Raw genomic sequence first — 16,640 nt, 5'->3', positions numbered from 1 at the left:
ACAATATTTATTAATTTTGTATGAGAAACTCAAGAAAAGATTATTACGAGTATACTGTCAGCCTCGTTTTCGATTGCGAGGTAAATTTGATCAATTCGAGAGGCGAAAATGAAGTTTTTGCTTCTGTTGCTAATTTATGATGAAAAACAAAATGTGAGCAAAATGTAGGTCCATTTCTAAGGGTACAATAATGGCGGGGAAGCGACGCATAGCCAGCAACGCTCCCAGAACTCCTCTCAGTCGCCGTTCTGAGAAAGGTAAGTTTGATATTTTTCGTGGCACAACACATGATAAGCTGAATGGTCGCTCCAATTCAGTCAGTCTCCCACAAGGGTGCTTTACAGTATTAGGAAGTCAGAGTGAAAATCGTGCTTTGAGCAATATCTTGAACGAAATACGAGAAAACACTTCCCTGTCATGGGCAAAAGTGAAGTGAATTACATTCGCCGACGACTTTGTGGTCTTCTGGACAATTTTTATCTCATTTATTTGCATATACAAGTGGTAATTCCATAATATCTCTCTCTTAGAGTCCTTCTCACAAATGTTACCGCATCATCATTTTACACGTGCATCTATTGTTTTTGCGTTTGTGGTTGACATTTTGATGGTGAACAAAAAAATTGCAGCCACATTGTCAATTTTAAAATTATCTGGCACTTAATACCTCTGCTTCATTCTGCAATTAGCTTTCAAAACAGTTTTGCTGTCCATTTTTGCGTGCTGAGCTGTGCTATAGATTGGAATGCTTAAATAACGTTGTGATGCCAGATTCTCAATAGGCGTGACAGACATACCAATTTTGGTCAATCAGGTAGATGGCATCATGCAGTGAGTAGCTCAAAACAGACCTTATTTTCGAATTCGACTTAAATTTTTTGAGGTTATATCCGATTAAGGTCAGTGTCAATGATTGCAAAAGGTGCATAAATGGCTTAGCTTGAGGACAGACCATGAATTAAGCGGATTTGGATATTAAGTATTGTGAATGTAGCAGGCTTTGCCAAAGGGATAGCTGAGTACAGATACAACATCACAATGGGGTGCACACATTGTCCGTGGACTGGCCCCAATAGCACAGTTGGTAGAGTGTCTGCTTCGGGAGGCAATAGATCTAGGGTCAGTTCTGGACTGGGCCACACCTAAGACCTTGAAAGAGGAAGTTGTAACTTCCTCACCTGGCGTTCAGCGTTAAGGGGATAGAGCAATAACTGGTTGACCCATATCAGTATAATGGCTCATGCGCTGGGGCTTAGGAGGCACATTACATGCACGACTCCTTCGCCGTCATATGACTGAAAAATTGTTAAGTACAGTGTCAAGCGCACACTCACTTAAATAGTCCAGGCTAAGGATGACAGTGGTCTCCGCGTAGCAGTAAACATAAGCCATCCTTAGCCCCGATTTGGGGGCTAGTTCATTTGAGGATAATTAGCCGAATAAGTATTTCAGGATTCTCCTGAGTTCAGCTAGATTTTCAGACTTCTAGGCCCATTGAATTGGACGATATGGTCATCCAAAAATGCCTTCAGAACTGATATCCTATTCGCAACTGTTGAGAATGAACTTTACAAGATGTTTTTAAATTGTTATATCTCAAAAACCACTCGGAATTTGGGGCTATAACTTGGGAAATATTCCACATATAAGCCACGGAATTTTTAAGAATTTTTTCAGCCAAATCCATGAGGGTCACCACAAAAAAAAATTTTTTGGGCAGATCTGATGCGGAATGACCCATAGGATTTTAGTTTGTCACTCCAACTACATATTTACAAAGGAAATAGGTGTGATCTAAGAGATGAACTCTTTTTGATTTTAATCATTGAGCATTGAAAACAAGAGCTGCTGAAAGAGTCCTCAACATACGTTGATCCAAAATAATGTTTGTGTGGCATGTGTCAAATTTCAGAGACAGAGGAGTTGGCTGTGACCCCTAGACAAGAGTTGGCTAAGATGGGGCTATGTAAGGAGGACCTGTTCATGTGTTCTCAGCCAGCAGATTCCCAGATAGATGTTAGATGGGACTGCAATTCACCTGAGGCACTGTTGCAGTTCAAAAGATGTGAGTTCATTTGCAGCATCAATTTGTCCATGAGACCAAATAATTGAATGAATATCAGTTGATGCATATGTGTGGCACCTACATGTAAGTGGGAATGAGCTTGTGGGTTCACGCTTTCACCACGACTGAGTCTGAATCCGCCTCTTCTGGTATTCATTTTATTTAGTATATGCCAAATATTGAATTCAGCTATGGAGGAAAATTTAGTAAACTAATAATTTAATTGACATAAAAATTAACATTTGACAAAAAAATGTAAGGTAGAACAACTGCTAGTAATCTTTTATAAATGGCGAAAGAATTTATATGCAATATCTGTGGATGATGTTATGGTACTAATGGCACAGAGGAATGGTTATCTTCTAGGTCTGTATTGCTGTTGACAGCTCTTGCCAAAATTGTTCTTGCCAGATCTTCTGATTAAATTATTTTTACCATGTGTGTCACATTTTTCTAGCTAAGAAAATTAATATTTCTGTTTTCCTGAACTAAGCGGAGTTATATATGTAACATTATTTCACATCACAATACATATATTAATGAAACAAAAATTTGCACAGGTATTGATATTTTTTTTATGTCTTAACAGATCGTGGTCAATTCTTGAGAAGTGAGGTTGCTGACATTGTGAAGAAATTAGCTGATGAGGTAAAATGTGCAAAACATAAGGTGCCATATGCTTTAAATGCACTTGTTTATGAATTTTCCCTCTTTTTTTATGCATGTACAGGCCACGAAATTTGGCGCGAACGAAACGATTGTTTGAGTGTCAGTTACCTGGAGTGTAATTGTGCAGACTGATCAATCAAATGCAGCGCTTGAGCTGCGTAGCGCTCATTAGATATATTAGAGTTACCCTCACAAGGTTGCCAGCCATCCTCGTGCAGCATATTATATCAAGACAGCTACCACTGATAAAATTTCGTTCAGGTCTGCGCTTTATTATTAAATTAGGTCAATTAGGTCTGCACTGATTCCTGCTATTTGTGCATTCACGTCCAGTCTACAAACTACCTGTTAACTTCATATAGGTAACACCTGAGAAGGCTTCCGTGTTAAAACAAAATATTTTGGCTCAGAAAGTACCAGTCGACTTTCAGCCATATTTTCCCGTTGTGAACATGCGCACTACATGTCTCCTTTGCTATATACACAGCTCGGGCTATAGCACTGCTAACGATATGCTCTAATAGTATCATCCTCCCATCTTATGCACATCTTGATTGTATGTCCATGATGGGCAGCCCATGCGTGGATGTTGGCACCATTCTGATCACATCTTACACAGATCTTAATCGGCGGTACATGTAGTTTCACTTAGAGTGTTTTGCGGCACTTTAGGCTTTGTCTACACTCTAGCTATAAACATCACACGATGTATCTTCAATTTGCTTGCCTGGTAAGGCAGGCATAGAGACAAGAAAAATATTAGTGAATGGTCTAAGTTTATTAGTGTCAGTGGAAATGTCAAATCGTAACTGCATTCCCAGACACTCGGAGATGATGTAAGTTCTCGCCAAAAGCTGTACAAATAAATAGATTTATTAGCCATTTGTGGTGCCTAAATTATGATGTATAAGTTCTGTTATAACTATACACTATATTTAGTCCTTAAATTGACTTCCTCAGAAAATTTTGCACTGAAGGAAATCGTGTAATGTACATGTAGGTTATGGTTTTGCATTTACCGAATAATTGCAGAAACGGTCAAAACTCAATCTGTGTATTATTATGATCATGTGCGAATTGGTAACCATGCAGGGAACTAAACCGTTCATATTTTTTCCGACTTCATTAGGGCAAGGTTGGTGTCGAACATCGAGGCATTTGTAATAAGTTACAGGAGTTTATGTGTGAATGTTGGTGTATGTTGCAAAACCCTATGAGGATGAATGTTGGATCTTACGCCCATCCTACATGGATTGTACGCCTGTCTTGGCTGTATGATCGGCCTATGATGTGAACATCTTCCTGTTATACTATACCCTTCCTACGTGGATGTTCCGACCCACATGTGTGCCAGATATATCGTTAGGATCTAGCAAATCTGTGGCTGGCAGCATTCGTCAATCATGCATTATGCTTTTGGTGAGCTAGTGGTAGGCGGGGAAAGGTGACATTCAGTTTGAACTGAATTTAAACTTGCAGTAGTCAACAACTTTCCATGAGCTGGTCATCGTTGACATTCCCTCGTGTCATTGGTTATATCATTTCACCCTTTGGACAAAACCATTTTGTTATACAGGTATGGCGAGGGCTCCGATAGCCTGTTTGATATTACACACACTACAAGAGTAATAAAAGTAATTATTAATCATCAAAAGAAAATGAAAATACTCAGGAATATAACACATGCTGATCCGGCCTTGAAACCCATATGATTCTCAGTGTGTATGACAAATATGTTTTACAGTGGCTTCCTGATCCACCCTGATCTATACTGATCACCGTTCATGCTGTGGCCATTGTGCTATTTGAAGATTCAGCTGGACATGCATGATGGTGGACTGTACTGCGATACAACCAACTTCATACGCAAATTAATAGGCTTTGCTGAAGTTACAGTAAATGAAAGAAAAAAGTCTGCTGGGAAGTATTGTAGATGGCTTTATATGACCATATGATCACGTAGCCAATCGGTTTTCGCGTCATGGCGAAACCGAACGATCGGTTATTCAAGGCTTAAGACCCGGAACCGATTTTTTGATTACATCAGCCACCCACATTTTATGGCCTGCTTGTAAGGAGTTTTGAGTGATAAATTAGTAGTCTTTTTTGACTTCGCCACAGATCTGTAACAAATAAGTGCTGTTGAGGATGTGGCTTGATTAGTTTTCTTGATGTCTAGCTGGTATATCAAGTAAAATATCTCTGGCCTACTTGTTGTACTGACAGACAGAGGATGGTCCCAGCACCACAGAACCTCTCCTAGGGTTGTGGATGAGCAGTAAAGATGACACTGGGCAAACTAAACCCTTCAAGAATAACATCCAGCGGCGGTAAGTAGAGAACGATTGCCTTGCCTAATACATTACTTTTTATTTTAACCATAACTTGGAGGAAAGGCCTAGAGGTTCTAGGATACCTGTTCATTATGTAAAGAAAGAGGTAAAGTCAGTATAGGAAAAACATATGTCAAATGATATAAATTGACTTTCTGTAGTGTTAGAAATTGAACTTTTTTTTCTTTTTGATGAATCTGGATTTGTGTCTTTCAGGTCAGATCGGAGGAGACGTATCCGGAAACACCCCAGTTTAGCATCAGATCAATGTGCTGATGAACTGTTAGAAAAACTAACCATGGCCTTGCATAGACATGAAGGTATTTATAATTAAGTCAATGAAACTGCCCAGGGGGCCTCCGTGGCCAAGGGGGCTAGCACACCAGCATGGCACATTGACCCAGGAGCCTCTCACCAATGCAGTTGCTGTGAGCTTAAGTCCAGCTCATACTGGCGTCCTCTCCTGGCAACTTCCAAATGATCGTGGGTTTTCTCGGGCTCTGCCCAGTTTCCTGCCACCATAATGCTGGCCGTTGTCATATAAGTGAAATATTCTTGAGAACAGTATAAAACACCTATCAAATGAATAAATCAATAAATGAATAAATGAAACCACCCTAAATGACCTAAACTTTGGTCCATGACCAACATGCTCAATTTACTGTATTCTGAGAATTTTAATGATTCTAGAACAGAGCTTTAAGGCCGGTTTAGAAGGTATTATGATATCCTGCTGGAAAACTATATTTCAGCACCAAGAATGATACTTTATGCAGGCATGAGAATTTCACAGAAACAATCGTTCCGTTTCCATGTCCGTTCCCAGGTTAAAAATTCGCGGAACTGAAGGTCCTTTTCATACAGAAAAAGGGCTTGCTACTCACTCAATACTGCTTTATAAACATTGATCAGAGTTAATTGTCCGAAGACTTGAGTTGTGAACCTTCATATTGTGGCTAAGGTGTCGCTAGTCGCTTCTACTTTGTTCTCATGCATGGTCTCACGGAAAATGGACCTCTTTCAATCTCTCAGGGTGTACAGCGAACCTGCAATGCTATCTGCCACGCTAGACAGGAAGTAGAACAGCCGGTGATTTACATGAAGGATAGAAAGCCAATCAGTGTCCTTGATCAAGGAAGTTGTGATTCATATGAAATTTGGATTCTGAGATTCGTTTGATTGTAAGGGTGTTGTGGAAGTCGAATTTAACATATGCTGCATTGTACTCCTCGGGTAGGGGAAATAACTCAAACTGACAAAGTTTAGAATGCCCTTCTGTTTTTTGGGGTTTTTTTTCCATAATTTGGAGTCAGATACCTCGGTCATTCAGTGGAAGTTCATACACTTTAAAGAAAAAGGTTGAGGGATTATGGTAATTTTTATTTTACAAAGTAAATGACAGTTACATGTGCAAGAAACACCAAAGACCAAACACCAAAATTTCAGTGGTGTAACTAAACGATTGCCCGGGACAAGCCGAAAATGTGTTGGGCAGCCAACTTTGGCAACTTGCCTGCTCGGCGGGGCAAATACATTTCTTTTGCCAATAAGCAATGTATCTGGCGTCCTATTAACTGAATTAAATCTTCTTGGGTATGGAGTTAAGCATTAAAGTTATCAAATAAATAGATAAATAAATTTATTGAAGCAATTCGTCTGCCAACACTTAATCAAACCTTTGAATAAAATGGCTGTCAAAATAACCAGAAAGAGGCTACATTTTTTCTTGTTGTTATTATCTCCACTCTCCACACTCATGTCGCCACACACACTTGGGATATCACAGCACGGCGAAATTTTACCGCTCTGATAATGTACTTTCATTTTGTGGTTGAATGGGACACTTTCATTGTGCTAAGTGACAATGGAACGCTTTTTGACAATGTTTAAAGGCCCATCAGCGAAGGCTAACAGATACTCATGGGCTTCGTAGTCTAAATCGGCTACTACAAATAAGGAATGTGACAAGTGACAATTTGTAGAACTTTAGAAAATAATGTTTCCGTGGGCGACTGAAATGGAACAAGGGCGTAAACCAGACACACATATATACATTGTGTGCTCCATGGTTATATCTCAGTTTTCGATTGATCGTTATCGTGATTATATCTATCCAGTTCTGGAATAATCCAATAAAATGTGCGTCTGAATTTCACAGAATAATTGCAGTCATGTTGCATAATTAACACATTGACTGCCGCACTATATGACCCAAACCTGTCCATATTCAAACCCCTGATCATGGATGAAGTTTTGGTATTATTTCATATTTGATAGTTTAGAACAATTCTGAGCTTATTTTATGACTTTAAGAGATGATTGCGTAAGCTAAGATATAACTTGTATCTGGCACTGAGACATAACTGTTTAATTCATTTTCAGGTACGAGTTATCTCGTACTCAACACTCTACGGGATAACTCGTATTTGGCAGAGAGAAAAACTCTTTTAAGTTCACTGCCAGGTATGTGTTATCTGGTGACGTCAGGGTTACATGCTTATTATGTATTTATTATGTCATTACTATTTATAGCTGCACTAAAGTGACAAGCAGTACATTGCGACCAGCTTTAGTCTGTATTTTCATGAGCTATGGCGCAAGTGAGTGCTGAACAAGTTGCCGACCTCCTTATGGAGACTTACCAGGATACCAATGGCCTTGATACGGACTTGGTTTCTGATGGTTGCCCTTCCTCTGAAATGGCCTCCCATGATAGTGAATTTCGTGTTGACGACAGCAATCAGCCTAGTGATGACGGAGATCCAACTGTGTCATTAGAGTCAGACAATCCCAAAAAGGTCAGACAAAGGTAGAGCTAGAACGAGAGGGACACGTGATGGTCACACTAGAGGGGGTGGAGCGAGACAAAGCTGTGGCTTGTGGGGTTTTGTTACTCCAGCTCCTCCCATGTATGGACAGAAGTACCGTAAAATCCACCAGTATTTGACTTCATTGAAACGCCTTGATTTAGACACCCCATGCAAATCAATTCACCATCAGATTATTTTAGTTTTTGAATATTAAAACCGAAATAAATGAAGACCTCTTCACATATCATCCCACATAAACTCTTGGGTAGAAACGAACACTGTAGAAATGAAGTTATACTCTCAACATTAGAACTCCATTGGAGTATATTGGAACTCCATAAAATATCCCTCTTCAGAGGTGTGATAAGTAGAAATCGTTTCCAGTTACTGTTGTGATTTTGGCAATTTGCGGAACAGCCCACTGAAGACGAACTTTACAAAGTGTGACCAATCTTTGATCACTTCAACAAGAAAATGAAGCAAATCTATTATCCCAGATAATAGTGGCAGGCTGTTATTTCGGCAATATATAAAGAACAAGAGACGCAAATACGGAATCAAACTGTATGAATTATAGGAGTTTTAGGGGCCTGATTCTGACGGTTCGCATATATTGTGGAGAGGGTGTTGATGATGATGATGGCTTGGGACAGTCAGCGGCCGTAGTATTAGATATAAGGTCTGACTATCTAGATAAAGGCCATGTAATCTTTACAGATAATTATTACAACTCCGTGGGTCTGGTGAAGTATCTAACTCAACGCTCTACTTACCTATGCGAAATACTACGGTTTGAGCCGAAAGAAAATCCAAAGGAGGTGGTAAGCAAAAAGTTGAAAAAGGGCAAATACACATGGAGGCGTTCAGATTCAGTAGTCATGAGTAAGTGGAGGGACAAGCGTGATTTTCTCACCATCAGTAACATGCATCAAATCGAGATGGTAGACACTCTTGAGTCACAGCAAAAAGGTGTCACAGGGCCCAACACAGTCCATGATCACAATGCCGGAATGTCCGGTATAGACTGACCAGATCCTCTCTTACAACAGCGCACTACGTAAGACTCTCAGGTGGTATGAAAAGATTGGACTTTATATTGAAATATGTCTCATGACTGAGCATGTAATTCAGAGAACAAGTTACATTCTATCTTCTCAGTGATGCTGTTGCACAAAGTTGTCGCCCATCTCCCATACCAGTATCTGTGGACACATTCCACTTCCTGGCTTGTATCCCTGCAAGAAAAAACTGAAACCGACTAGGGAAAGTCAGAGAAAAGAAAGCTAGTATATGTGTGACGTCTGTAGCGAAAAACCAGTGTTTTGGGTTAACAAATGAGTACTAGGCCTGGCTGACCCTCATAAATGTAGCATGAGAAAGGTCCAATAGAAAAGTTGGAACATAAATGATACAGTCCAAGCGATTACTTTTGTTTAGTACCTGTATTGTAAAAACTGCCGTAAGTTTCCCAGTTGTATTATCCGTGTGTTTTAGTAAAAGTTATCTTGTAGTGACATATAGGGCAACACATACTGGCACAAGATATCTCGTAGTGACCTATAGAACAACACATACTGGCACGAGATGTCTCATAGTGACATATAGGACAACCCATACTGGCACAAGATATCTCACAGTGACATATAGGACAACACATACTGGCACAAGATGTCTCGTAGTGACATATAGGACAACCCATACTGGCACGAGATATCTCATAGTGACATATAGGACAACACATACTGGCACGAGATATCTCGTAGTGATATCTCATAGTGACATATAGGACAACACATACTGGCACGAAATGTCTCGTAGTGACATATAGGACAACGCGTACTGGCACGAGATGTCTCGTAGTGACATAGGACAACACATACTGGCACGAGATGTCTCGTAGTGACATATAGGACAACACATACTGGCACAAGATTTCTTGTAATGACACAGGACAACACATACTGGCACGAGATGTCTTGTAGTGACATATAGGACAACACATACTGGCACGAGATGTCTCGTAGTGACATATAGGACAACACATACTGGCACGAGATGTCTCGTAGTGACATAGGACAACACACACTGGCACGAAATGTCTCGTAGTGACATCGGACAACACATTGGCACGAGATATCTCTTAGTGACATAAGGGACTACACATACTGGCACGAAATGTCTTGTGGTGACATATAGGACAACACTTACTGGCACGAAATGTCTCGTAGTGACATTGGACAACACATTGGCACGAGATATCTTGTAGTGACATATAGGACAACACATACTGGAACGAGATATCTCACAGCCGGCAGTTAACATGTTAAAAAAAGAAGACTTATGGCATGTATTTAGCCAGATTTCTTATATAGGCCTACAATATACTAGCATGAATTTATACTCGTATACAAAATTGGTAAAAAAACAGGTAAATCGGTTCGCGTAGCAGAAATTTCCCAGGTCAAAAGTACATGGAACTGATAAAGTGTTTCACAGCAATTCTGAAATCCTCATGCCTGTTTATGGCATTTAGCCTGTTTAACTTGAGCATGTGTTTTGAAAATCAATTAGGAAAATCATTAACTCATTTTATGAACACTGTAGGCAGTGTTTATAATTAAAAAGTTTTGCTTCCATAATATGGATTATCTTCTTGTTTTCACAGATGCTGGAGAGGAGACTTTGGCCATTTCCCCAAATACTAAACAGGACAGGTAATGGAACAATGTATCTTCATTGCCACTGTTTTTGAAACCTTTATGTGGCCCTTTATGGCTCATATACAGCTGATTAACTCCTGACTAATGAGGTCACAGACTTGAACCAGCTGAAGTCACGTTTAAATTGTACAAAGCATCTCTTAACTTATTATCTGAGTGGCTGTGTTATTTGTTACTGCATTTGCATGTACATCGTAATTAAAATGTAACACTGAGAATATAACGTTGTGGCTATAGGCTACTCTGGTTAAACAGTTAAAGATCTGACCTATATTGAAGAGTACTTGGCTTGGCTGTTTAGATGGTCTAACATGAAGTTTGGTGGAGATTACCCCCACCTGCCTTCCACCAATAATGGCATACACACTTGAGATCACTCTGTGAATGAAAATGTGGGAAAGCTGGTCAGTTACTTATCAAAAGCTGGTGGTTTGTTCTGAGCACCCATGAAACTGACTAGCCTGGAGTAAGTGAAATATTCTTGAGTGTGGTATTAGGCTTCAGTAAATAAAACAATAATCTTGGTGTAAAAAGTGCACCATATGTTGGATAAACAGACAGTTACATATTATCATTTTTATTAACAGAGTATCACCTGGGTCACCGAAGCTGTTAACAGTTTATGAAGAGTCTGAAGTTATAGATCAAGTGACTACATTAGTCCACCATGAGGCTAAACCTACCAATAATGCTTCCAAAGATTTATTTGAGAACTCAGGGATGCCAGTCACAAGCAGGAGTTGCATGCTGATAAGACGTCAGGAAGCAACAGCCTTGTGACTGGGAATTTGCAGACTGTTACTGAAGAAGTGCTGGAAGATGACTGGAGTGATGATGACCTGTTTGCTAACGAGTCACTCCTGATGAAGGCAGCTACTCTAGATGTTTGTTCCCCGACGCCCCAGCCCACTTCGCGACTGATGAAGCGGAAATTACTTATGAACTCCCCATCAGCACCACTGATAAAAACAAAACGTTTCTCAGATGCACCTTGTGCGACCTCAACCCAGATTAACCAGAATGGAATATCAGGTGTCAAAAGTTTACCTGCCAAATCCTTGAAAGCAGCTTTTGTCAGAAATGAAGAGGCTTGCCACGATTTGGATTTGGATAGTACCAGCAGAGCTAGAACATCTACCCCTTACAGACCAGATAATACAAGTGACAATTTGAAACTAACCACTGGTGTAACAATAATGTCTAGTGATAGGTCAAATAGTCTTTCATTTACCAGAAATAAAAATCAAAGCCAGGACTGGAAGAAAAATGTGAATTTCAACAGTAACTGTAGATATAATGGCCACATCAGGAATGCTTCAACTGCAGAATCTAGCAGAAATGATGTGATACCCAGTTCACAAACACTCCCACATAAAAGAAACATTCCTTCAACCACTGGATGCTCCTTCAAAAGACACAATACATTTCCTAGCATGTCTGTAAGCCCAAGAAATGGGAGAGCCTTGAGACAGGTTGGCAATCCAGTTGTACAATACTGTGGTCTTTCAACTTTTAACAAAGGCATATCAAAGACGTCTAAAGACAGTGCACCAGTCAGCAAACCAGTTACATTCACCTTAAACAGGGCAGGAAACAACACTTACGTTCCAACTGGTGTTGATCCCCAAGGCTGCGGGCAGGCTTTGACAAGTGATGAATCAACAAAAAAAAACATGTCAGGATTACCCAAGCCTTTCGACTTTGTACCTTCTCCCAGAAGCAATCGACGCCGGAGGTCCTCTGTCGATGCTTCCATGTTTAATACCAGTCTCACAGATGACCTTCTGTGTCAGCTGGCAGAACCAGATGAAATCCTTGACAGCCAGTTTGACATGGGTGTGATGGAGCAAACTAAACACTCTAACGTCACAGGTTATCAGAACACTGGTATCAATTCCAGGATAAGTGCTAAACAAGAGACAAACAATACTAGATCGAATCAACAGAACCATCTTCCTCTGGCCGAGCCAGAAACGAAAAAGCACTTTCAGGAAGCACAAAGCATTAGAAACTAAAAAAACAGCATGCACAGTTTCCAAAATTGGACTGCATCCTTCTGCACAGAGTTTTGGTGACAGTAGCTTGTCTTCAGGGGCAGGATGTTCAACCAAATCTTCATTCACTAACAGCCAGATTCCCCAGACTTTAACACAGAACCAGCCAGGAAAGTACCACTTCAAGTCACACCATCCCAAACCTGATGCCCACAAACCTGTTGCCCCCAATCCTGGTGCTTACAAACATGGCGCCTTCAGTTATGGTACCCACAAATCTGATACTATTAATCTTGGTGCTCCCAAACCTGACATACTCAATTCTGGTGGCCGTAAAGCTGGCAATCTTGGTGCCCACAAGCCTGGCCTCCTCAGTTCTGGAGGCCCCAAACCTGGCACCCTCAATTCTGTAGGCCCCAAACCTTGGCCTCTTCAGTTCTGGAGGCCCCCAAACCTGGCCCCTTCAATCATGGTGCCCACAAACCTGGCACCCTCAATGCTGGAGGTCCCAAACCGAGCACCCTCAATCCCAGTGCCCTTAAACCAATTACAGATGTACCCAGTGGTGGCGGAGGGACAGGGAAACTGGTGCCTTTGGTGTCTACTAATTTGGTGAAAACATCCTCCAGTGATGTGAAAGGTTGGTCCATGTGTCGTTATGTAATGTTGTTTTCTTAACATATGTTGCGTGTTGTTCAGAATGTTAATTGCACTTGATTGACATCTGTTACATATTTTTACTATTATTTCAGAATAGCCCAAATGATTTTTTATATTATATATTTTGTTTGTTTGTTTGTTTTGCAGATGCACAATCCAATTTTAATGATTCATTTATGAATGATGATGAACTGTCAAATCCAGAAGTGATAGCCATGTTGGACGAGGTGGAATGTATGTATAAATACTCTCAGAGTACTATGTGAACATAATTTTCCAAGAGTCTTGTTTATCAGGTCTTTTAACAGTTTAGTAAACTCAAAGAACAAGCTTCTCATTCATTGATTGATGATGTGACCATGCTCAAATTCATGTGGAACACCTTTTGGGAAACCTTCCCACAGTGACCTCACTCTTGTTCAGCATTACAGGATAACGTCATTCATCAGCAATGTTATGTTTAGTAGAACGCTTCTGAGTATTTTAGCAAATACTTAAGAATGCCTTAATTGTAACCTTTAATTATCTCATGGTGTTAAACATAGTGTTATTATATAAAAATCACTACCTTGTCAAAAAGGAAGCGGGCCATGGTCTAGTGGATAAAGGTGCCTGTGGTGTTGCTTTTCAGACGCTAGGACACATCAGGTGAGGGTTCAATCCCTGAATTCGTAGATGTCCTGGCTATAACTGCTTGTGGGGCTTATAAGCTGTGGGCGACGTTCATGTGGCCATTTTCACAATTTAACGTTTGTTGAAGACCACTTGTCTTGCAGCAAAGCATACATGTATCAAGGGCCGGTTTCACAGAGATGTCGTACATTTAGGATAATCACATATATAGTACAATAGTAAAGTAAAACTGACGTACAAAATATCGTAAGACAAATGTACTGTAAAAAAAATGTTGTATGCCGCTGTGTGAAACTTGGCCCTGTACATTACTTATGGAAAAGTAACTTGTCAAAGGTTTCCCCAGGCACTCGGATTTCCTCCACCCACAAAACCGTCAGCCATCATATAAGTGAAACATTCCTGAGTATGGCATTGATCAACAATCAAATAAATTATACCTGAACAACATAATAAACATTCCTGAAACAGTGGTTGTTGTGTGCATGACAGCTCCCTGAGGGTGAAAATCACTTAAAGCAGACTACATGTGGCAGCTATGAGAACTAGGTTAATTAACAGCATTAATTAGGTTAGGTAGCACAACTGAAGATGGCTTTTTGCTGATTCAGGTCTGCTGTAGCATAAAAAGTATCAGTATGAAATTTTTACACTGCCTTTGATATTTTACAGTTCAAGCCACACAAGCCAGCCAAGGTAGCAAAAGTCCAGTGTTTAAATGTACCCCTGATGAGATCCAGAAGAAGAAAAAAGCTGCTATGGAAAGACGCAAGAAAAATCTTCAGCTACAAAAGAAAAAACCTGTTTTAAGAACTACATCAAAGCATTATAAACCTTTGTTTTAACCTGTATGCATTTTTCAGTTTGGCTTTTTTTTTTCTTATGTGCACTAGATATATAGCTTAGATATCGTATCATGTTTTAGTGGCATAAGATCTGAAAAATTTAGGTCTCTTTGCAGAGATGAATCTGGAAATGTGGATGAGTCTGTTGTAGCCAGAGACAATTTTGTCTGTCATCAGTATTGTGATAATAGCCACTTCAGTATTGCAGCAAGTTGATTCCAGCAGATTTTTCGCCTTTAAGACAGAGCAAATTTTTTTAGGTTTTTATCTAGAGTCATTAAATCTGTAGTAATAGTAGTGCAGTGGCAAAGAATATTTCCAGAGTAACCATAATATGACTAAATGTAACCAATGACAAACGAATAAATTACTTCAAGAACCTTGGCTATATGTTTTGGTGAGCTCAAAGTTTATTGTTACCCTGGCATATATTGAAGCTGTTACTAGTAACTAAAACTGTTAACTGATGTATATATTCTTGTTTATATGTAAATAGTTCTTCTGTTTTACCTTTTTGTTATGTACAGCCTTTGTTGAATGTCTGTTCTCTAATTAAGAATCATGGCCTTTCTACCACAAGTGTTTTACTTTTTGCAAATGATTTTTTTTTTTTTGTTAGTAATGATTAGTTATTAGGTAGGTCATTCGTTTTGACATAATTTCAGCACGAGGCTTACAAAATGTCCTTCTGACTAATGTTCAGTGTATGCAAGTGTAGTGTTTATACACAAGGGATAAAGAGCTCATCCTTTCATCCACAGGCATTCATTCCACAAAGAAATTTTTGATGCTAACAAAAACTGAAACGTGATTTGCATGTCTCTCTTAAAATTTTAGAACACATAAAGTTTCATCATTTTACAAATATCACTCTGCGTTACTCAGAAGTGCATCAGAGTGGTTTCTGGGACTACCCTATATCTTCTAATTTTTGTCACACCTGGTCTGCTCATTTTAGCCAATGTATGTGTAGTAGGAATATTGAGTTTCTTTTTTTCTCACATGGTTAGACAATCTAATGAATAAACTCATATTTTTACTTTTCCAAAAGGCTGGTAAAAAAATGTAATATTCGACTGTCTACACTACTAATATCAGTCCAAAATTTTAAAAGAATTTGGGCAGTTGCACAAAAATCGAACTACCATGGTCACATTACACCTACAGCACCTATACCATGCTAATTATCTGACGTCAAGACTACTATAATTAAGGATTGATTCAAGGTTAAAAACTATGTGCATTTAATCTCTGATGGTATAGATTTAAAGTATATATATTTATATACAGTGCAAATGACGTCTTCTAAAGCTCAACCACTGCTGTGGCATATATTGAGATTTACAAAAGTCATCTTATTTTTAATGTTATCAGGTATCTTCACTGACTAATGCTTTGTATGGTCACTATCCTTTTTAATTTGAGAGTTCACCAATGCCTGTCTTGACCTAAATCAATGTATGTTTTCTCATTTGTAAGACTGTAAATGTCATGCCAGCCTTTGATATCAGAATCTAGCCTACTCTGTGAATGCACAGGTGTGCATGGATGCTTCAAGGCACATCTTATATTTTTTATTTGCTTACTAAGCTCCATAGAAGGGCGAAAATGGAAACTCTTATTCTTAAATAAAAGATTTTCGAATAAGTTGATTTCTTTGTGTTCCACTTGTTTTGTATCATTGACCAGGATGAGAGCAAACTACAAAGATCTGCATAATATCTGTGACATTTTGCAAAAATAAAAGCTTGTTGGAGAGTACAGGACAAAAAGTGGAGGACATGAACAAGTGTTATCTAACCTTGACTACTTGAAAGATGATTAGTTTCAACTTATTAGTATCAAATACATGTAGATTTTAAAACCTTTCAAGAATCAAGACACAAGCCTGCATCTACCTGTACATGTTAC

General features: G+C 39.3%; 1 protein-coding gene across 2 annotated transcripts; it reads left to right on the top strand.

Moving 5' to 3' along the window:
* Positions 1-97: 97 nt before the first annotated feature.
* LOC135468209 (uncharacterized) lies at positions 98-16,327 on the top strand. Of its 2 annotated transcripts, XM_064746333.1 has the most exons (9): positions 98-257; positions 1,913-2,065; positions 2,655-2,713; positions 4,961-5,064; positions 5,284-5,387; positions 10,543-10,591; positions 11,185-13,231; positions 13,399-13,485; positions 14,557-16,327. In XM_064746333.1, exons 1-7 carry the CDS (start codon positions 191-193, stop codon positions 11,375-11,377), a joined length of 729 nt encoding a protein of 242 aa, XP_064602403.1. In that variant the 5' UTR covers positions 98-190; the 3' UTR covers positions 11,378-13,231; positions 13,399-13,485; positions 14,557-16,327. The 2 variants fall into 2 exon arrangements, with proteins under 2 accessions (XP_064602403.1, XP_064602404.1); XM_064746334.1 differs by lacking the exons at positions 10,543-10,591; positions 11,185-13,231; positions 13,399-13,485; positions 14,557-16,327 and adding an exon at positions 7,600-7,881.
* Positions 16,328-16,640: the final 313 nt, after the last annotated feature.

This window comes from Liolophura sinensis, chromosome 6 (assembly GCF_032854445.1).
Source record: "Liolophura sinensis isolate JHLJ2023 chromosome 6, CUHK_Ljap_v2, whole genome shotgun sequence".
NCBI classification, from domain to species: Eukaryota; Metazoa; Mollusca; class Polyplacophora; order Chitonida; family Chitonidae; genus Liolophura; species Liolophura sinensis.
The sequence above is the reverse complement of the archived record's forward strand: the minus strand, read 5'-3'. Positions and strand labels throughout refer to the sequence as shown.